The sequence below is a fragment of the Lepidochelys kempii genome, chromosome 7, assembly GCF_965140265.1.
Source record: "Lepidochelys kempii isolate rLepKem1 chromosome 7, rLepKem1.hap2, whole genome shotgun sequence".
NCBI lineage: Eukaryota > Metazoa > Chordata > Testudines > Cheloniidae > Lepidochelys > Lepidochelys kempii.
Window position 1 is genome coordinate 120,619,122 of NC_133262.1, and position 21,149 is coordinate 120,640,270.

At 49.5% G+C, this 21,149-nt stretch overlaps 1 protein-coding gene across 1 annotated transcript in view; it reads left to right on the forward strand.

Moving 5' to 3' along the window:
* COL17A1 (collagen type XVII alpha 1 chain) overlaps nucleotides 1-21,149 on the forward strand; it is a 118,130-nt gene that overhangs the window by 94,286 nt on the left and 2,695 nt on the right. Inside the window, exons 33-58 of the mRNA XM_073354444.1 lie at nucleotides 388-459; nucleotides 758-784; nucleotides 2,493-2,528; nucleotides 3,068-3,103; nucleotides 3,350-3,430; nucleotides 4,889-4,924; nucleotides 5,676-5,756; nucleotides 7,100-7,153; nucleotides 7,307-7,348; nucleotides 8,282-8,344; nucleotides 8,543-8,593; nucleotides 9,407-9,433; nucleotides 9,529-9,570; nucleotides 9,773-9,847; nucleotides 10,254-10,304; nucleotides 11,534-11,656; nucleotides 12,243-12,380; nucleotides 13,202-13,288; nucleotides 14,225-14,353; nucleotides 15,312-15,401; nucleotides 16,262-16,399; nucleotides 16,711-16,863; nucleotides 17,664-18,071; nucleotides 19,054-19,185; nucleotides 19,920-19,982; nucleotides 20,251-20,322. Of these exons, the coding sequence (XP_073210545.1) occupies nucleotides 388-459; nucleotides 758-784; nucleotides 2,493-2,528; nucleotides 3,068-3,103; nucleotides 3,350-3,430; nucleotides 4,889-4,924; nucleotides 5,676-5,756; nucleotides 7,100-7,153; nucleotides 7,307-7,348; nucleotides 8,282-8,344; nucleotides 8,543-8,593; nucleotides 9,407-9,433; nucleotides 9,529-9,570; nucleotides 9,773-9,847; nucleotides 10,254-10,304; nucleotides 11,534-11,656; nucleotides 12,243-12,380; nucleotides 13,202-13,288; nucleotides 14,225-14,353; nucleotides 15,312-15,401; nucleotides 16,262-16,399; nucleotides 16,711-16,863; nucleotides 17,664-18,071; nucleotides 19,054-19,185; nucleotides 19,920-19,982; nucleotides 20,251-20,322 (2,307 nt within the window). The remainder of the gene's footprint in view (nucleotides 1-387; nucleotides 460-757; nucleotides 785-2,492; nucleotides 2,529-3,067; nucleotides 3,104-3,349; nucleotides 3,431-4,888; nucleotides 4,925-5,675; nucleotides 5,757-7,099; nucleotides 7,154-7,306; nucleotides 7,349-8,281; nucleotides 8,345-8,542; nucleotides 8,594-9,406; nucleotides 9,434-9,528; nucleotides 9,571-9,772; nucleotides 9,848-10,253; nucleotides 10,305-11,533; nucleotides 11,657-12,242; nucleotides 12,381-13,201; nucleotides 13,289-14,224; nucleotides 14,354-15,311; nucleotides 15,402-16,261; nucleotides 16,400-16,710; nucleotides 16,864-17,663; nucleotides 18,072-19,053; nucleotides 19,186-19,919; nucleotides 19,983-20,250; nucleotides 20,323-21,149) is intronic.

Below are 21,149 nucleotides of genomic sequence, written 5' to 3' on the forward strand. Positions count from 1 at the left end.
CCAGATAAATGTGTGTGTATTTTCCTTATGGTCACACAGTCACCTCCCCATTTCAAGCAAAAGTCCGAGTGACTAGATATACCGTATGCGATCTCCTGGAGATCACCTGACTCTTGCTGTGTCACAGCAGTGGCCTTATATCTTATATTGGACAGAACAACATTGTGACACGTCAAACCTGGTTGCCCACCTCCTAACTTTGGATGCTCAAACTGGCCATTTAGGCATGAAAGTACCCGCTTAATGTGCCAGCATGTCTGCTGACTTGTGGGAGGTGCCTACAATCGAAACGTTGGCACTTTTCACATCAACAGTCTCTAGACTGTAAATGGTTATTGCGCTACATGAATCTGAGTATGTATATGTTGTCTTGGTAACCGTCCCTAGGGGAACAAGGTCTCATGGGAATGCAAGGATTGCGAGGACCACCTGGACCCGCTGGCGATGCAGGACAGCCAGGTAAAAGCGGAAAGGAAAAAATGACTATTGTTAGACAAGGCCATTGAGTTACACATCCCATCTGGAGGAATTGCCTGCCTACCAACTCTATGGTTCTATGCCAGATAGTCATGCTGGGACATTGTAATGAAATGCGAAGATATGTGGATGTTGGGCCCTTTGCAATATGCAGATTACACACACGTATATGGATGCTGATTTGCACAGCTGAAGATCTGCCCATAATTATAAACAAAATTATTGTTTTTCCCCAAAGAAATTTTTCCAAACCTCAGAATTTTTGCCTTTATTTTTCCAGGTCTCACAGGACCGCAGGGACCCCCAGGTAAGTCATTTTGCCATATTCTGGCTTATCACCAACACGTTGTAGCACCTTGACTTTCCTATTAGCCTCACATTTGTAAGCCTATTATCCTTACGTGAAACACAGGTGTAGAGACCACTAAAATAGCCGAGATATGAGATTGACAGCATATATTCACGCATGATCAAGTCTCATTTATGGAGTTAGGGGAGCTCAGCTCACCACATTTTTTAAGGTTAACACAGATATTTTATTAAATGCTAGGAAAACCCAGTTTGAAATGTGCTGTAGTAATGAGGAATGGGCCTTCATGAGAGACGGTTTTTCTTTAGTACAATTTAAATCTACATTACCTCCTCACTAGCCTGGTAGCTGTCTCAGCCTCACAGCGTTCCACACATGGAACCCTAGGCAAGACAAGGACACATGAGAAGGCTGTCCTCTCCCAAATGCTAGGATCCACTTCCAGCCCAGTTTTGTAGTGACCAAGCCTTGTTATCATTTGGTGACTGCCCAATGGTCTTTGTGAAATCTGTTGATTGTTTCAGTCTAATTCCATGTCCCACATCACCAAAGCTACCACCACAAATGTCTCTAGCTAGCCCCATTGTTTGCATTTCCAGCCAAAGGGTGAATTACACCTCTACCCCGGTATAATGCTGTCCTCGGGAGTCAAAAAATCTTACCGCGTTATAGGTGAAACTGCGTTATATCGAACTTGCTTTGATCCACTGGAGCACGCAGCCCCGCCCCCTCGGAGCACTGCTTTAGCGCATTATATCCAAATTCGTGTTCTATCGGGTCGCGTTATATCGGGGTAGAGGTGTATCATGGTATGGGTTACTGTCTGAACCTTAGAGGTTGCACCTCCAGAACAGGGCTAAGTTACATTGGTGGGGTGCCATGGGGAAGAACTTTGCATTTCCTTTCCCCATAATGTAGATGTCCTGTAAATAAACGAAGGATTTCAACCTCCAGGGCTGTCAGCCTAGAAATTTTCACCAGGACTAAGCTCACTTACTTTCCTTTTTGTAAAACACTGGAAAAATGAGTTAATGCTAGTCAGCTGGTGAGGAGATGATAAGAGCTAGAAAAGGCCATGCAATCTCAAGGGTGCAGTGTATCCCACTGAGTAAATCAGAACACTGTAGGGAAAACTTTGTGGAGTGCTATGGGAAGGTCACTTGGAGGAGCACCTGGGCTGAGATGTCCTGAATAAATAAACAACACCCATCTGATAGAAAATAGATTTCTGCTGGATGTTAGTTCAGGAACTCCTTGGAATCTTCACCCTCATCAGGTCAAAATAGGGATTCTAATATGGTGACTCACAGGATTCTGAATCAAAGTGGGTGTTGAGATCGTTACTGCGGATGGGATTTTCACAACTATTTAGCAGCACCGTGTCCCATTACACTTCTGAAAATCCCACCCTGAGTTATTAGGAAGGCGTTCCAGGTCCTTGTGCATAATTGAACCACCCCGTTAGCCATCACTAGAAATCTGGGGCCATCTTGCAGTGGTATCTGGGGCCCTCTGATAAAGCAAAGGAGGTGCAATCAACAGCAGGAAATCTTTTTAAAACCACCTGCCATAAATGTAGGAGAATAAATGGTTGGATCAAGTGACTGTGTGGGAGGTTTTCTCACTAACCCACAATTACAATTCTGGGAATTATCTGGAAAAAAAATATTTACATTCATAATTTTGAATTGTTTCTTCATACCAGGACTCCCAGGCAACCCCGGTCGACCAGGGGCTAGAGGTAAGTTGGGATTCAAACCAGATATTCATTTATTCTCTAGGTACTTTGCATTAGTGAGGATTTTCTTGTCTCCTGACCAGTGCCTGGATCAACAGTGGCACCTAGTGGTTTCAAAAAAGAAAAATGGAGTTAACAAAAGTCTCCTGAAGCTCGTAGAAAACCGGGTGTTCTCCAAAGAAGTCATCAGCATAGCTCCCCCTCTGAAATGTACATATTGGACCCAACTCTGCCCCCAGATACATGATCACAAGCCCCAGTGACTTCAGTGGAAGCCGCACACTTGTATCTAGGATAGAACTGGGCCTGTTATGCATTCTGACAAATGCAGCATTTGGACATTTGATTAAAGAATCTTTTGGAGTTAGCTGAGTTCTCTCTTCTCTGTCTCTTTCTTCCCCCATTATCTCCCATCCTTATAATTTCTCTAACAAAAGATTGAGGGGAATGAGAACAGAAGCCAAAATGCTATCAGAAACTTATTCAGAATGTTTTGTTGATCTGTTAACTGATCACTCTTCTTCTGTCCCTCTCTCTCCTAGGTGAACCTGGTGCTCCCGGCCAAGTTATAACTGCTGGTACGTATGAGAGTGGGATTTTAAACAGGCCCAGTTTTTGATGATTTTCTCTAATTTCTATTATCCCTTCTATTTTCATGGTTACCTTGTGCCTACAAAGGATCAGGGTCTCTTTGTGTTTGCATCATTTAAGTCGGTTGTGGCAATGTAGACAGCAGAACTGGTCAGAGCGTTCGTTACAAATGATATTTGTTGCAGATTTACTTCTCTTCTCTGTTTGCCAACTGCCTTGTTTTTGTGTTGCAGAGGGTTCATCAGCTATTGCTCTCCCTGGCCCTCCAGGCCCACCAGGAGCAGTAGGACCACCAGGACCACCCGGTGTCCCAGGTAAGGAAACCCTGCTCCTTCCAGGTGCAGCATGCATCACTGTTTGTTGTGTATTTACTGAGCACTGTGCTTGGGGTTGTCTGAAACACAGAGAAAGACAGGGTCCCTGCCCTGGCAGGAATTTAACAATCTCAGGGTAAAATGCTTTTTCATCTTATAGGTGGGAGAGGGGGCACAAAGCAGAATTGGAAAATGCTGCTTCTGAGCAGCAGGCGGGAGCCCGGTGAACATGCTTCTTGGGCCGACAGGAGTATGGTCAGCCAGCCTGGGGACATGGCTAGGGTCCCCCTGCTCTGCCAGGGCTGAGTGGGGTCCACACTCTTCCTTTCTGGAGCATTCTGGAGTCCATGGTTTCCTATCCCTGCCAAGCTGTCCTGTCCTACAGGCCACATAGGTCAGGGACTCTCTATTCATTAGCTTCCCCATCTTGCCTGCCCTCTGTGATCTCCACCGTAGTAAGGCCAGGGTTTGGGCCTCACTTAAACAGGCAGCGCAGTGAGCATGTGTATTTGAAGGAGGGATTTTTGAAAAGGAAGACAGGTCGTTTGGAGCACGGGGAAGGGTGTGAAGATGGGGGTGGGAGACAGATACAAGAGAGACAAGTAGGAGGGAGGCTTCAGAAGAGTAGGAGGAAGTGAGGTTGTGGCCTGGAACCTCCCATTACATTTTGATCTAATGCACACAGTCTAGCAATGGGTCAAACCTGGGATTTCAAATCCAAGTCCCTTCACATTTCAAGAAAGGGAGGGGGGAAATACGCTGGATCTGACACCCCTCCCCCCTTCCCCTCCCCACCCACACACATACCCCATAGTTTTGTTTTCAGATCCAGACGCAGAAGGGGCTTATCTTCCAGTCCTGAATTGGGTGGGGTTGTCATCAGGACAGCAGAAATCTCGCAAGAACTGCTGACGAGATTTTAGCACTGCCCGCTCCAGACCCTAACACTAAGAGCCCCAGGCTCCATGATAACCCCCCAGCCTAAACCTCTTCTGAACAGTCCTTATTCAGTCATCGCCCTCCAGTATATGGAGTCATAGAGCAAACCTCAAAGGTGCCGATTCTTCTCGCACCTGTCTGCCTCTTACAGTGGTGTAACTCCTTTGGCTTCAGTGGTGTTATTCCTCAGCTTCATCAAGGGAAGGGACAAGGCAGACTAGATCAGGCCCCTTGTCTTTGTATTATACCCCGTACCTGCCTGGTTATTTCACCAGTCTAAATGGACTATGTGCTTTATTTGCCAGGTATTGAACTAAAAATCACCTCTCCAGAACCTCCAGTATCCACTGACATGCTGATTAATTCATGCCCATATCCTGATTTAATTTACTTGCGTGGACAAATGTATGATTTGATGTTCTCAGCTCTTTTCAAAGGCCTATTGATTGTCCCCTGATACCGTTAAATACAGCCATGGAAATCTAATGCAGTCGTTTTTTGTTTGTCCTTTGAAACCAGGTCCTGTTGGGCCAGCTGGTCTCCCCGGACTGCAAGGTACCGTACACAGTCTGCCTAGCACACTGTCTGCCTCTGAACGAACTGCATTCGTTTCTTTTCTTTTTCACAAACTCTTTCAGTCCCGCTCCTTATTTCTCAGCTTCTTGCAAAGTCTCTTTCTCTTTTGTCTCCAGAGCTTTTCATTTTGGCTCATTCGTCTGCGTTCATAGTTTTAATTAATCTTTTAAGAAATTCCCAATTTTCATGTCTCTCTCCCCCCACCCTCCCATAGAGGAGTGTGTGGGGAGTGCCCAAATAGCTTCTGTATGAAAGCTACAGCCACAGATACAGCTATTATTATTCTATCCGGGCGTTAGATCTAGCAGAGCACATTTCAATCAAAGCTGCCTTTCTGTTATATGGGCCCAGATCCTCAAAGGTATTTAGGTGCCTAACTCCCATTGGAACTGATTTCAGTGGGAGTTAAGTGCCTAAATATCTTTGAGGATCTGGATTATGGTCCTGATCTAGGGAATCCTGCTATGTAAAAAGGTGGGAGCTAGAGATGGACCCTGAACTGAGCTTGATAATAATGGCAGATTTATGCAGGAATTTCCAGATTTGGATGACTGTCCATCAAGGATTGAATTTGTGTCAACCAGTTTATTTTAACAGAAAGCAAAATCTGAAGCCATGTCAGAGGAGATCAGAAGCTAGTACATTAGCCTGGAGCCTTGCAGATCCCCCAAAAGGTAGAGCTCGTCCTCTATGGGCTAAATAACCCACACTCTCTCTGTTCCCAATGAAGGTCCACGTGGCGAGAGAGGGCTCACCGGTGAAACCGTTGTGGAAACCATCAAATCAGAAGTTGCAACTTCATTATCTCAAAGTAAGAAGAGATGCTGCTTCTGTTCTTTATTGGAAGCATGAAGAGTTAGTGGGTGAGACCAGCCCAGCTAAGGGAGAGGGTCCTTCAACTTGAGCTGTCTCTAGCTCAATATGTTGTAGACGAAGTGTGCACGTGGTTTAGTTGAGGCTCATGGTATCTATATGATGACAATAATCGTATTTAGCACTTTTTATTGGTAGAGCTCAGAACACGTTACAAAGGAGGGCAGTATCATTATCCCCATTTTACAGATGGGGAAACTGAGGCACAGGGCATTGACATGGTCTGCTCAAAGGAGAGCTAGCAGGCCAGAGCCAGGACTGAAACTAAGGTCTTTTTGAGTCTTACTGCACTACTCTGGCCACTAGGCCACAAGAACATGCAGCTGCCCTGTGCTCACACTAAAACTAATGCTAAGCCTGCTGCAAAGAAGTAACCAGTCCAAAATGACATGTTATATGGATGTGGAGGAGGACCAAGGGCTAGAGTCTCCCACATATTTGAGGACAAAATCATCAGGGAAAGAAATGTTAATTTCAAGGCAGAAGTGACAGAAACTGAATTGAGTTAACAGCAGTATCCCCTGCGGAAAATCAATTTGTTTTATGTAATACAGTATGCATGTTGCAACCAGTTACTATTACAATTATTTATTATACCTTGGATTATTCTACTATGCTCTGAAAAGCTTTTGTAAGTATTTGTAGGATGTTGATCAAGGATGGATTAAGACTAAAAGTGGTCCCGATCCGCTCCCCATATGCAAACACTGCATTTGGAGTAATTCAGATCTGGAACAGAACTTTGTGACTCCTCCATAGCTCTATAATGGGCCGAACCCAAATCCTGGATCTGAACACCCCCGAACTTGGGATTCACATCTCAGCTTTGAGGCTGGAGTCCATCTCTAATTAAGACTAGCTGGAGCCCAGATTCATGAAAAATTGGCCTTTTACCTTGCTCACCAAAAAATTCAGGCCCTCCTTTAAAAATTCTTCCTCCTCCTGAAAAGTCTTGTCATCCTAGCCCAGCATCTTTGGCCTCTGTGGTCTTTCTCACAGGTCCTCACTGTCCAGAGAGATTCCTTGCTGTTTCCCACCCTGGTGGCCTTGGCCATCCCAAACTCACCTGCCCCAGGTCTTGCTGCCTGTTCTCATGGTCCCCGAGGGACTATCAAGGGAAGCCCTACCCTGTCCTCTCAGAATCATGGGTGTGTCCAGGTCCCCTTTGACCCATGAGGCCTTGTACCAAGGATCTTGCCTTAATCCACCCCTGACTCCAATAGCTTTCATTAGCAACATCACAACAATATTTCCAGAGCAAAAATATTTCCTTTTTTTCAGTTTCGTCAGATTTACTGGGACGAGCAGGCCCCCCTGGCCCTCCAGGACCCCCAGGTATATATATTATAATAGAGTATTATATATGTGCAGTACATAGGAGAGAGCACAGGGGCCATAGGGGTGGAATAAAGCCTGCAGCATGCTTTCAACTTGTTCATTTTGCTATGAAAATATTCTTGAATATGTCTGATTCTTTTCTTTTGTCAGGCGCGTCCATCCAGGGACCACCTGGACCTCGCGGTCCAGCAGGTAAAACTTTGTTCCCCCACATCCATGGATTGTGGCGGGAGGGAGGGGCGGTTTACAGTCGATTTGTCATGTGCCCCCAGATGAGCAATTCTGAAACACTGTGGAAGAAATCTTGGCCCCATGGAAGTGAATGGGAGTTTTGCCGTTGACTTCCACGGGGCCAGGATTTAACCCCGTGTGTTCACACAGGCACACTTCACTAGAAGGGGAGTTTTACAATAATGGGAGAGGAACTGTCTAGCAAAATCCCTCCACACCCTGGACTTGCTGGTGGGCCTGACCTCTGGGGGAAGTCTGGTGGGGAAACTTTGGCCAGGAAAGTCATGTCTTCACCCTGAAAGGCGACAGGGTGCCAACTCTTCTTTGCAGTTGTAGCATCTTCCATCCTCCACTGCCCAGCGGTCTAGCCTTGGCTCCTTTGCACTCCCTGCCGGGAGCAATACTGGTTGCTAAGGATGCCTCCTTGTTCCCCTTTCGGTGAGCTAGTGGTAATTTCCCTTCCCCTTCTCACCCAGAGCAGAGGAGGCTGAAGAGTTGATAATCCTTGTGCAATGCAGCACTTAAAAACTAGCTGTTAAATGGTGATTGCTGCAGCCCCAGGAGCTGAGCAATGTGGGCCCTGTTTATTATGGAATGAAAACTCCTCTATAAGTAAAGCTTCACTAGATTAGGAGTGGAAAGGCTATTTGAATGCACTGAGGCACTCTGGGATTTTTCCTGCACCACACTGTAAATGGAGTTTCCCCCTAACTGGATCGTGCTGTGATCCTCCAGTATTACAGCAGGAAGTGACTGACTAATGTGGGATAGAGGTGCAGTGAGAAATAGGCAACTGGCACCAGGTTTGGCAATCCAGCGACTCTGCTATGTGGACTGCTGCATTCACCGGCCTTTGCCCTCCCTTCTGAGTATTGTTCTATCTCCCTTGCTTAGGAGAAGGATTACCAGGCCCGCCAGGCCCACCAGGAAGACCAGGCTCCTTCGTGCCCACCTCAGGTAGGTACTTTCACTTGATTCCTAACCCCAGTTCTTGTGCCTGATCCTTCTGAAACCTCTCTCTCCCTCTGCGGTTCAAATGAACCCCCAGCGATTCCTAGCTTCAGGAGGATGTAGACGGGGGGACACGTCATGGTCCTCCACTCCATGGCTGTGTCTGCTTGTGTACATTAAACAACCCTTTTGTTTTCATTACAGAAACATTCTTCGCAGGTCCACCAGGCCCACCTGGGCCAAAGGGAGACCAAGGTGAGTCCATTTTCTCAGATCCTACTGCTCTGACTGAGCATGAGCCTTCCCCAACAGCTAGCTTTTCAAGACACCGGTAAAGTGCCTCAGCACTAAACCCTCACACTGATAAGCAATGCAGAAGCTCTCTGGGGCAGGAACTGTCCTTTTGTTCTGTGTGTGTACAGCACCTAGCACAATGGAGCCCTGGGCCATGATAGTGCTCCAAGGAGCTACCACGGTACAAATAATAAATAGGATTCTCCCTTGACTCCATGGCAACTAACTAGATTCCAGTTCAGGAGCCAGGGCAGTGACAAGCCACGACGTTCCAGTCTAGATTTCGAGTGCCCGTAAGATTCAGGGGTGTTGGGAACCAGAGGTTCGGTTCTGCCATCAAAGAGACAAGATCCATTTGCAAAGCGTGGTTTCTGATGCGGCTTGGGTTGTGATTTGGGGCCGTTCATTGTTCTGGTCCAGGCCCATCTCTGTTCTGCCTTAGCCACAGAGCGATTCCATTCCGTCAGGTCCTGTCACTGACATCGTCAGAGGCGGCGCTCCTCCTCCCCCATGGCTTTGCTGCCCTGCAGGGTCCTCTGGGACTCAGAGGTGCTTAGTAGGGTGCATGGATGCGGGAGTGTTAAACATAAACCCATGCTCAGCAGGAAGCTGGCTGAATGCCCTCCCTTGCCTGGGTTAAAATACCCAGTTCAGCCCTGATAATCAGATGCTGTGATTGTGTTCTGCATACTCGATCAGGGCCTGGGTGATCTAGCAAATCCAAGCCAGGTGGGTGTGAACAGTCTAACAACGCCTCTGTTTTCCTGTTCACAGGTTCACCGGGCCCACGCGGATTCACAGGTGAATAGGATTCCAGCATACAGCGCTGCTGTCAGGTGAGGGATACTATAACAGCAGGAATGTGTGACTGCCCTCTCTCTGTGTGTTTCATGTAGGTGAACCAGGTCAGCCCGGCCTCCCAGGAATCTCTTCTTCAGGTCAGTGTGCACACACTTTGCCTTCTCTGCATTAGTTGCTCTTGAGCATTTAGCTGGAGCCAGGCAGTGAAATCCTGGCCCTGCTGAAATCGATGGCAGAACTCCCATTGACTTCAGTGTGGCCAGGATCTCCCCCAATCTCCCCCAAGGCTTTTCTGCCTGTGCACTTCTAACTCCTTTTCCTGGCATTCTGGTTGGGCAGGTGCTGGAGTTGCCCTCCAGGGACCTCCCGGACCCGCAGGGCCTCGAGGACCCACCGGACCCAAAGGAGACAAAGGTTTGTGAAAAGAAAACCCTTCCTCCTCCTCATGCCCTGAACCTGCAGCCCTTTCACACCGAGACCTCTCACTGAGGCAGCTTGCTCCTCCTGGGCTGGTGTGGAGTGAAAGCATGGCCCTGCTGCCCTCTTCGGGTGCACCAAGGGAGCCGGGACTGCACTGTCTTGAGCCACAGGGGCTGCCATTGCTGCTGGCCCTTACTCACCTCACTGCAGGGTTGTGCCCTGTCCCTTCACCCCAGTCTCCAAGATCATGCCCCTGGGTCTGGGATGACTCCATCTCAGACTGAATCAGTGTTGTGGCTGGAAGGGGACATACACATCAGCCATTATAAACTACCCAAGGGGTGAGTTAATCCCTTGCTGCCCAATCCAGGCTACCTGTGTCTCTCTCCCTTGTTTGCAGGTGATGCAGGCGTGCCAGGGGCTCCCGGCATCCCAGGAGGGTCTTCAGCAGGTAAGGGGAGCCTATTTGGGGATCAGACTCTATCTGGTCCCATGTAGCAGGAAGTGCTGACATTAATGGGGAAGAATTTCGAAAGGATTTAGGAGAGCTGGTCCCACTGAAAGTCAATGGCACTTGTGCTCATAAGCTCCTTAGGCACTCCTGAACATCTTTCCCAAAGTGGGCAATTCCAGAATCGCACCTTTCCGTTTTCTGCATCACAGGAGCCACCCAGTCCTTTGGAATGCATTGCCTCGATTGCCTGACTCACTGAGAGCCAAGTGTCTTATTCTGATCTCACTCACACCAGTGTCACTCCATTGACTCCTCATTTACACCAGTGTGAGAGGAGACTCAGGCCCAGGTCCTTTATATGCCATGGGCGCCTTGTAGCTCCATCATGGAGGGGATGCGTTGGCAGAGTCCCACCAGGGATGAATTTGGCCCAATATCTATTGCCAACGTTAAACCACAACACAGATTATTCTCCACCGTTCCTGTCCTCCACCTTCAGACTAAATGACCAGTGGCCTAAATCAACCATAAATCCAATTCAGGGTTCCCATAGAGGGGCGCTGGCAGATTGCAAGAGGAAGCAAATTCCAGAGCTTGGAGCTCATCACAGGAAATGCTTTGCTCCGGATTTCCATGCTGGTGACAGACAGCTGGATCCTATCAACTGATGGTGATGTTATAGGATGTGGGAGAGTAGGCTCAGAGAAGGGCATTTCGGGAGGGCATGGAACTGAAGCCTGGTCCAGTGGTGAGGGCACGAGCCTAGAACTTGAGAGACCTGGGGTCCAGTTACTGCTCCACCACAGACTTCTTGCCCAAGGTCAGGCAAGTCGCTCTCTGTGCCTCAGTTTCCCCCCTGTACAATGGGGATCAGAGGCCTGTCCTGCCATACAGGGGTGTTTTGAGGAGAAATGCATTAAGGCCTGTGAGGTGTTCAGATGGTGTGATGATGGGGCCAGAGAAATAGCTCAGATAGATTTAATAACAGCCAATACCCAGAATTGCACTTGAAAGAGAACTGGGAGCCAGTGCAAAGCCTGGAGCTCCAGTGTTATGTGCCTCTGTCATCCTGATTAGGTAATTTATTAAGGGTCCCTCCCAGCCCTGACCATACTAGCATAGCTCTTCCCATACCCAGGTGAAGGGATCAGGGCCTGCTCCGACCCTACCAGTCCTTGGTCTGGTCCCTTGATGCTAAAAGCCATTGGCCTATTTTATTTCTTCAGGCGGGTCTTCAAACTCAAGACACAGGCAGGGTCCACCAGGTCCTCCCGGCCCACGCGGTCCCCCAGGCCCAGCTGGAGGCTCACTGCAGGAGATTCAGCAGTACATTGCGGAGTACTTGCAGAGTAAGTAAAACCAGGGACGTCAGGCTTTGACGAGGGCCGGTTACTTAGCTGCTCCTGGCAGTCCCACCACCCAAGATCCATTGGCCATTGTGGTGCTGAAATTATTCAGTGCCCCCATCTCCAGCATGGGCCAGCAGGGGAGGGGGAAGCTAAACAGGACTTAGATCCACCAAAGGTTTGGGTTCCCTTAGACCCACCCTCTCCCATCCTTCCTGGATGGCTTCCAGCCTTCCTCCACTCTTGAGCCCTTCATAATTCTCCCAAGTGTGGCAGCCAACTCTGCATGGGCTGCAACCCAACCTGCTGCTCTGCATCCTATACACCGGTGAGCACTAGCCCCTCTGATACGGGCCCCCTCCTGCAAGGATCCTGCCTAAACCCTCCCCGGCAGGCAGGTACTGTTACACTTCCATGGGCCGTGGAGAGGGGAGTGCAGAGAGTGAAAGAGTGTTGTGTGATCATCCTCAGACACTCCGTAATACCCAACCAGGGAGGATACACATGACCAGGCTCCCTTCAGACCCCACTACGCAGTCTCTCCTCATGTCACACCGTTCTCACTCTGTCACCTTTTTTCCCTCATTAGGTGACACTATCGGGCGTTACCTGATTGGACCTCAAGGCCCACCAGGACCCCCCGGGCCACCAGGAATCATCACCACCGTTGATGGACAGTCCTTGGACTACGCCGAGCTGGCCAAGCGTGTTATGAGCTCCATGACGAGTAAGCCCCATGTTCCTGTCTACCTAAGCGCCGCTATGCACCAAATCCTGTTCTCGGTTGCATCTGTGCAACCTTCTTTGAAACTGAGATCAGCATAACTGAGATCAGAATGTGACCTGCCGTTGAGCCCAGGGCTGGAGGGGCTCCTGGTGTCTATGGGGCAGTGCTCCAGCATGATTGTAAAATGTCCGACTGGGGCTATGCAAAGAATAGCATGCTGCTCCACATGAGTGAAGGGGGCAAAATTGAGCCCTGTGTCTTGTCTCATTTTTACATTAGATTTAGGCAATTCTTACTGCCTTTTAGATACTCAGTTTGAACGCTAGACCCTCCTAAACTCCTGGAGGGTCAGAGGGGAGTGTAATCTGCCATTGTCACTGTGGGCAACATGTATGTGACAGCATTGCCATCTGCTTGCTGGGATTAGACTGTCTGCCATTGTCTTGTCCTTCAAAGACGAGGGATCTACAAAGAGGCAGAAGCCCCTGTGCTTCTGGCTGTCTATATAGAATCCATTCTAGGTCAAGAGAGCAGAGGCTCCATGTTTTCCCAAGTGGCAGGCCATTAGTTTCAAAGCTGTTGTCATGTGGATGATACTTACCTGCTGACCACGCTGTGATCCAGCCCTGAATTCATCACCCTGCGCACGAGTGGAAAGTCTTTCCCACTGAGCCACTAAATTCCTTTTAAGTTGCACCCCTTGATCCAGTGTTAGTCCGTTTCTTTGCCACTGCCTGGCACACCAAACAATTTCCTATTGAGCTGCCTCTCTGTATGTCGGTCTTCATTCTACATGACCTTAAACATTTCCATTCTCACAGGCTCCGGTTACAATTTTGAGATGTCAAGCTCTTCATCATCCTCATCAAGATTCTTGACTTACGAAGACATCCTGGCTATGCTGCAGAGTGAGTGCCCCGAGCAGTGAGGGCTGCAGATTCCACCACTGCTCAGGACTGGCTGGGTAATGCTTAGGAACGTAGGAATTGCCAGACTGGGTCAGACCAGTGGCCTGTCACTGTCACCAGCACCAGCTGCGTCAGAGGAAGAAACCCTGCAGCAGGCTGCGATGGTGAAACCTGTCCCCAGGGAAATTTTCTTCCTTGACCTTGTCTTCCTAACCCAAAATTAAGGGTTTATATCCCTTGCTTTGGGATGATTTAACTCTGGATAGTCTTGGCTCCTGTTTGAGAGTAAAGAGCTATCATCTCTATTATTAGAGCTGTCATCATGTAATCTCATCATGCCTCAGATCAGAGGGGAATCCCATGGCAGAGATGTTGAGTAGGTTTAAATCATGGTGACAGCTAGGGATTGCACAGAGCTCTACTCCTGGCTGCGCAACAGACCCCCTGGGGGAAAATCACTTGACCTCTCTGTGCTTGAGTCAATCCAGCTGGAAAATCCAATTGAAAAGCAGGAGCAGGTGCTGCCTCTGAGCTGAGCTTTCCCTGCTAGAAACTGACAACAAAGGAAATACAATCAGAACTTGAACTAATTATGAATTGTAAGAAGGATCTTGGTATGGGCGGATTCTGAAGAAATAGCTCAGCCTGCTAAATACAAGCAGAGCAGATCCCTGCAGCAGCTCAAAGCGAACAGAGCTAGTATGTCTTTCTCCTGGGGATCCCCACCTCGAAGGAGGTCCAGACTCTGTGAGCTACCCAGCTCCCAATACAGTACCCAGGCACATGTGCATGGGGAGCTGGTTTGAGAGTCCATCTTTCAGTGCAAGCCCCTGGCTAGGAAGCCCTGCTGTCAGACTGTGAATGCTTGCAGCCGATGCCTTCCCACTCTTTGGGGACAACCAGCAGCACAAGACGTATTTTCCTTCTTCGTTTCAGGAGAAGAAGTTCGTCGGTATCTAATTGGACCTCAGGGGCCCCCAGGCCCGCCTGGACCCGGAGGAGATGGCTTGTCTCTGTCACTGAGCTATGATGAGTTGACCAGCCGGGTTATAAGCTACATAACAAGTAATGATCCTTTTTAGTGTGTGGTTCTCGCCGTTCTCTCCAAGGGCCCATTCAAAAAGCCATAGAAGTCAATGGCAAGGCACCCATTGACTTCAGTGGCCTTTGTATCAGGCCTTAAGTGAGGGCATGTATTGCTGGTGTATATATAGTGACGGCCAGCACAGAGGTCTCCTTAGAGAAGAAGGATGGTCCAGCAGTTAGATTAGGGCTCCAGACACCTGGTTCAGTTCCCTGTTCTGCACCTCTTACAATCTGGCCCTGACTGATTGGATCCTATTAACCAGACAGTTCCGGGGGAAAAGCTACTTTTTGTCATTCTAGTTGGCAAGTGTTTGTTTAGTTGAAACCCCACTCGAGAGGACTTTAATGCCCTCTAGGAGCAGTTCAACCTGTGTGACCAAGTTTTACTGGCAGAAACATTTTGGCAAAGCAAATTTCAAAGCTGCGAGCTACCAGTATTTGCAGAAACCAAATTTTAAATCCACCCATTTGCGCTGAAATCATGGTATGCTTATCCAGTCAGGAAACAGGGAAGCAATACCATGTGCTTCATTGGCTCAATCACAGCTAACCCAAACAGGTTGAATATGCACGATCAGTCCATAGACTAAGAGATGCAGAGAGATACTTGAGGGGTAAATCTGAGGCTATTCCAGGAGCAGAGAAAGAGGCTAGATTCACAATGAGTGAAATTCCCATCTGGTGACGAGGGGCAGCACTAGACCTATGCATCAGCTGAGCCCTGATTTGAATGGATCGTAAGTGGTACATAGGCCTTAGCCTTTGGTTGGCCTTCTGCATAGAAGTGAATTTCACCCTACAGGAATTATTGGCTGTAAATTGTCCACCCAGCTCTGTTTGTCCCACTGCGATAGTGATCATGTTTCAGTGGCACATGTGACATGTAGCCGGCCAATGTTGCTGTAATCCTCACATCTAAATGTTTTTAATTTCCTAGATAATGGACTCAGTCTTGGGCTCCCGGGGCCCCCAGGTCCTCCAGGATTACCCGGCACATCTTATAGTGACCTAATAGCTTTACTCCAAGGTAAGCCCTAGCTGTCAGATCCTGCTATCCACATGTCAGGTAGTTAGTCAGTGATATTCTTTTACAGGCTGATATATGCTGATAGATTCCCACAACCAACAGCTGAGGGACAAACATACTTTTCTGGGGGAGGATGTTATAACTAAACTCCTCCCATCCAACCATCATCTACAGGAGAGTCAGTTGTAAGCCCAGAGTTTCCAGTACCACCTGTCATTATGGTTAACCCTCTGTAACCTCTGAGCAGTTCTGCTCTGCTTACAGACATGCTGTTGCACTGAATGAATGTTACAGTTCCATCAAACTCAAGGAATCCCTTAGGTACTGTGTATGGCTTGTACACAGTCAAACCCAGAAGTGTGTCCTTCGGGATCTTGCTCCATCTGATGCTGTGGAGAACGGCAGGTGAGGAGGTTCTGAACGGAACCCCACCTCTATCTGAAAGCTCGGGAAGTGTCTGTTCCATGTGAGGACTGGAAACACAGGCAAAGATTGACCCCAACCCTAATAAAACTATGGAGTGACGAGTGTGACACAAAGGAGCCTCTAATGCCATTGTACAAAACAAATACAAATCTGGTCCCTTGTTCTGCACTGGGAGGAACTGACCACAACACAGGCCTCTGCGCCCATTCGTCGTCCGTGCAGTCCTCCAGAAGCATGCGTCTGCGCTGGCGGGTCCCGATGCAGGCCATTCACAGCACAGTCTCTTGGATTCCCCACACACTCCTACCGCAAATAAACATGCGGGAGTGAAGCCCTTTCATCAGCAGAGAGGTTTCTGCCAGGGGAGCGACAGTTTGGTTGCAATGGGGTGGGAGCCTTGCAATGACTCTCTTTCTCTTCCATTGTACTTTCAGGCTCTGAATTTAGTGGCATTGTTGGGCCCCCAGGGCCACAGGGCCCCCCCGGAGTTCCAGGAGCCCCAGGAATCCCCGGAATGCCAGGCAGCTCTCTCTCCACATTCAGCCTAGAGGATGTCACCTCTTACCTACAAAGTAAGGAGTTTGCTCTTCTCAACAGCTGCTAGGAAGGGTTTGGGCCTGCAGAGGAAATGGCATTCAGAGACAGCAGGGAGATTTAGGCTGCGAGTTAGCTGCCCAGGAGATTTGGATGCGTAATTCCCATTAAATGGGACTGAGTCCCCAGGCAGCTTGCAAATCTCATCAATGTCTGCATTTCAGGGCACAAAGAGAGGTGGAATTTCGGGTTGGAATCTTGAAGCAATCAAGATTCCAAAACAAGTGTAATTGCCAGGTCACCTTCCATTCACAAAAATATTATTTCTCCCCATCCCTGCTCTCCCAAGGTGTGGGATATGCTTCCGTCTCTGGACCACCAGGACCCCCTGGACCTCCAGGGCCACCAGGGCCACCAGGTCTATCAGGAACTGGCCACTTCTCCTACACTGACAACGTGCTGAGCGACACATTTAGGAGCGAGCTGATCCAATATCTAACCAGTAAGGAGACTCTGTATCTGACGGCAATCTCACCACCCACCCACTCTGCTTGCTGTTGGCTCTGGTCAATGTTATAGTTGGCAAGTCTGATCTATGATCTAGTAGGATTCGCTCTGGGTGAAATTCACTGCAAGGACTAGGTATCATTTAAGGCCCCCAAAGGCTGAAGCGGGACTTAAATGGTACCTAGTCCCTGTGCCAAACCTCTGCCCTGGGCTGAATTTCACCTGTTGCATCTTATCTATTCTGCAGCAGACTGTGGGGCTAACACAGCATCTGGTGATCCCAAGATGCAAGGCATTGGAGAGACAATGAGTGTTTACTACTGTTGTATTTAAAGGTGGATTTGTCATAAGTTTTTTACTGCCCCATTTTTAATGGGGAAGGCATTTTCCTAATGGGCAATGGAAGGAGGTATGGGTCTAGCGGACTGAGCAAGCAGCAAGTACACCCTGAACCCAGCCTTGGCTCTGTCCTGTGCTGGCAAGTCACTGAGGGCAACCTTTGAAAAAGTGGCTTTTAATCTGGGGAGCCTCCATCTTTGGGCTCTGTGCCTCAGTTTCCCCATCTGGGGCTCAGGACACATGCCAGCCTCCTGGGGCAGTTTGCAGATGGAAAGTGAAGTGCACTGCCACATGCTGCATTCTGCAGACAAATCAGGTTGCAGATCTCAGCTACTACCCAGCATTCCCAGGCTGTCGGCCACCACTGCCAGTGCCCCATGGACCCTGTCCTTGTGAAGCAGGGTGGGTGTGTCTGTCTGCTAGCACAGCCCCATCAGCGCCTGTTGTGTTTTGCAGGTGATGATGTTCGAAGGTTCATCTCAGGGCCTCCCGGGCCTCCAGGGCCTATGGGCCCACCAGGGCCAAAAGGAGATAGCGGCATCATGGCTGGGTCATATGGTGGATCCCTGGGTGCAGGCGGATCATATGGTGGATCCCTGGGTGCAGGAGGATCGTACGGTGGCGCCATGGGCAGCGATGGGTCATACGGTGGCGCCATGGGCAGTGATGGGTCATACGGTGGCACCCTGGGCAGCGATGGGTCGTACGGTGGCTCGATGGGTGCAGGCGGATTGTACGGTGGATCCCTGGGAGCAGAGAGAGCACAGAGGAGATCGATGAGTTCGAGCGGATCCTATAGCGAGTCATTCACCGGATCGCTGGATTACAACGAGCTGGCACTTCGGGTGTCGGAGAGCATACAGAGTGAGTGGGAAGCCTTCTCCTGCTGCATGGTGAAACCTCAACACCTTCCCCCCATGTCCCCTGCAAATCCCATCTAGCACCATCCACCACTTTCTCTTCCTACCCACTTCCCATCAGATGGGACAAAACTCCTTCCAGCTGAGCAGTGCTGGATGCAGCTCTCGCCTGAGCCCATCACCACTGGGAGCAAGGCACAGAGCTACTGATCCCTGCCACTGGCAGTGCAAAGCACTGACCTGCTGAACCTGCCAACCTGTGAGTCCACGGTGAGGTTTGCTGTGCTGGAGGAGAATGTCTGTGTAACTGGGAGGAAATCAGACTCAGTGACGGTGCTACTTCTTCTCCTGAGCCAGTGGGAGCAAATTTCTGCAGAGCCACAAACTCTGGGTGCAGATTGATGTTTGAACTCTTTGCCGATTAAACATCAGCCAGAATGAACTGATATTCCTTATTTCTAGCAGTAGGCAAGGGGCAGCGCTCACCTGCCCAGGGAAATGAAAATAACCTGCTCAGATAAGACACTGAAATGCACAGCTCTGGGGGATTGGCCTCCCTCTGTCTTTGGGTGAAATTGACCCCTGTGCAGAGGTACCAATGCACCACAGAAGTCCCTCTTAAGTCCTCGCGTGGTGGCTGGGCTCTTGTGTTGGTTCCCTGCACAGGGGCCGTTGTTCTCTGGTGGTTTAGAAGAGAAAATAAAACCACAGTCCTCCAAGACGTTTAGTACAAACAGTAGCGCCAGCTGCACAACAGTGAAATCCCATGCAGCGCTGACCCGCTAAGATTAATCTTCTACTGCAGGAAGAGAGGGTCTCTGACAGGATCTCAGGGTTATTCCCGGGAATTCACCCTGCAGGGATGGAGATACGTTAACGGGCCAGGAACTTGCCATTCAAATCGCCCTAGGAACAGTGCTCCTCTGGCTGAAGGGGGTTCTCTCCTCTGTGTCATGCTATTTTAAACCCTGTGTTTGATTCCCCAGGCCGAGGCCTCCTCCGGGACATGGTCACTTACGCCGCACAAGGTCCACCAGGACCCCCGGGGCCACCTGGGGTCAGCAAGGTGTTTGCAAATTATGGCAACGTCACCGAGGACCTCATGGACTTCTTCAGAAGTAAGAGACACTTTGGTCCCTCCTTGGTCATCCCAGAACATTGTGTGTTCTTGCCCTCTCCCCATGCTGGCCCAGCTTTGCTGTCTGGGGCACTCAGCGAGGGTGGGGTTCCCAGTGCTTCTCTAGCTAGCAGCATCCCCTGGCCCTTGCATACTGCAAGAGTAGGAACCAAAATTCTCTGTCACCTGTGCCACAAGCAAAGGGAAGAAGACTTGTTCCATCTCTACCTCCCTTGCCGACCAGCACAGGGTCAGGAACAATCTAGACTTTAGTCAGAACAGCCACATTTGCCCATCATGTTTTGTAAAACCCTTCACAACAGCCTTAAGGGCACTCCTGCGCCGGCTCTGCAGGTTCCAGCTGCATCTATGTATGTTTAGCTAAGAACTCCCTGCTCAGCTTTCCACCTTGGTGACGTGACAGTGGCCCAGGCTCTGCTTTCAATGGCATCACTGCAGATCCAGAAAAGCTCGTCTGAAGCCAGCGGGATTATTCTAGAGCCACATCAGGGGAAATGAGCTCAGAGTCTGGCTCAGTGTCTCTTGAACGTACAAAACCTTAAAAAAAAAAAAACCCACCCCAAACAGCCCATCCAATACTATTTAAACTAGGAAAATGTTCCAGAAAACCTTGATCTGAGTCTCATTGCAATGCTGTTCAGTGTTTCTGCAATAAGAGTTAGGTCCTGTTTGCTGGCACATCCCACTGATGTTCTCATTCATTTTCCTCTACAGCATATGGTACCATCCCAGGGCCACCTGGTCACAGGGGGGAGATGGGCTACCCAGGGCCCAAAGGTAAGAATTGCAATCCTGCTACCTCCTTGCTGTCAGTTCCAGTAACCTCTGGCAACCAGCTAGCAGCAAAGCCTCTGTGAAGAGAAGTTTCCCTGAAGCATGCATCCTTCTAATTGAGCATTACATATGCCACCTTCAGTATCTGATCCCTAGTGTCGTTCATGTCCTTGTCCCTCTCGCCCCAGCCCACTTCTTGCTGCAAGCAACTGGGGACTGACCTGCAGAATAATCATGATGAAATGCAAACACGTTTCTCTTGTTCTTCCAGGTGAGGCTGGACCAATGGGGCCTCCAGGACCCCAAGGACCCAGGGGCCCGAAGGGGGAGAAAGGAGAGAAAGGTAGGAACATCCTCCCAGTGCGAGATGGGAGTTCTGCACTTCTTGTGGGTAGTGAGAGAGCAAAGTGTCTTCTGGTGGCTTGAGTAAGGGACAGGAGCCTGGGTCTGAATCTCAGCTCCAGCGCTGACTTTCTCTGCACCCTCGGGCGAGTCGCTTGACCTCTCTGCCTGGTGGAGAAGCTGAGAGGTGGCATCCACCCCTCCCACCTACATAAAGCCAGAGTAAACGGCTGGGGGCAAACCAGGCAGCGCAAATAAAACAAAATCCACTCCTGTCCGGTGTCGGGGAGCTGGGCAGCCCATCCCTGGGCTACAACGAGGCAGCAGACACTGGGTCCTCCCGTACATAGGGATAAGCAGCCACTAGGGGACGCACGTAACCACAGCCCCAGTGGCCATAACGCTCCCTCTCGCACGCTCCAACCCTCTTCTGAGGGGCGCTATGAAGAGCTGGCACAGAGCCGTCGTTCTCAGCTTGGACGCCCCACCACATCCTTTTGCTGCACTGAGAAGCTTCCCTGCTCCAGCCACCGATGGCTGAATTTTAGGGAGCACCTCTTTCCATCATTCCTTTATATTAACGATCCAAAGTGACTCGCACGTGAAGGAATCCTACAGACATCAAAGGCCTTTCCATTGCTGAATTCTAACCCAGGGACTGGTATGGCTCGCCACACAGTGGATGTATGTAGGATAATGGGTGTGTTCACAAAGCATAAAACTAAGGCCCAGACAGACAGGCTGCACACAGCCCTGGGAGCGCAGATCCCATGGTGATGGGAAACCTACATAAATAACCACTACTTAAACCCTGCCGTAAGGGCTTAA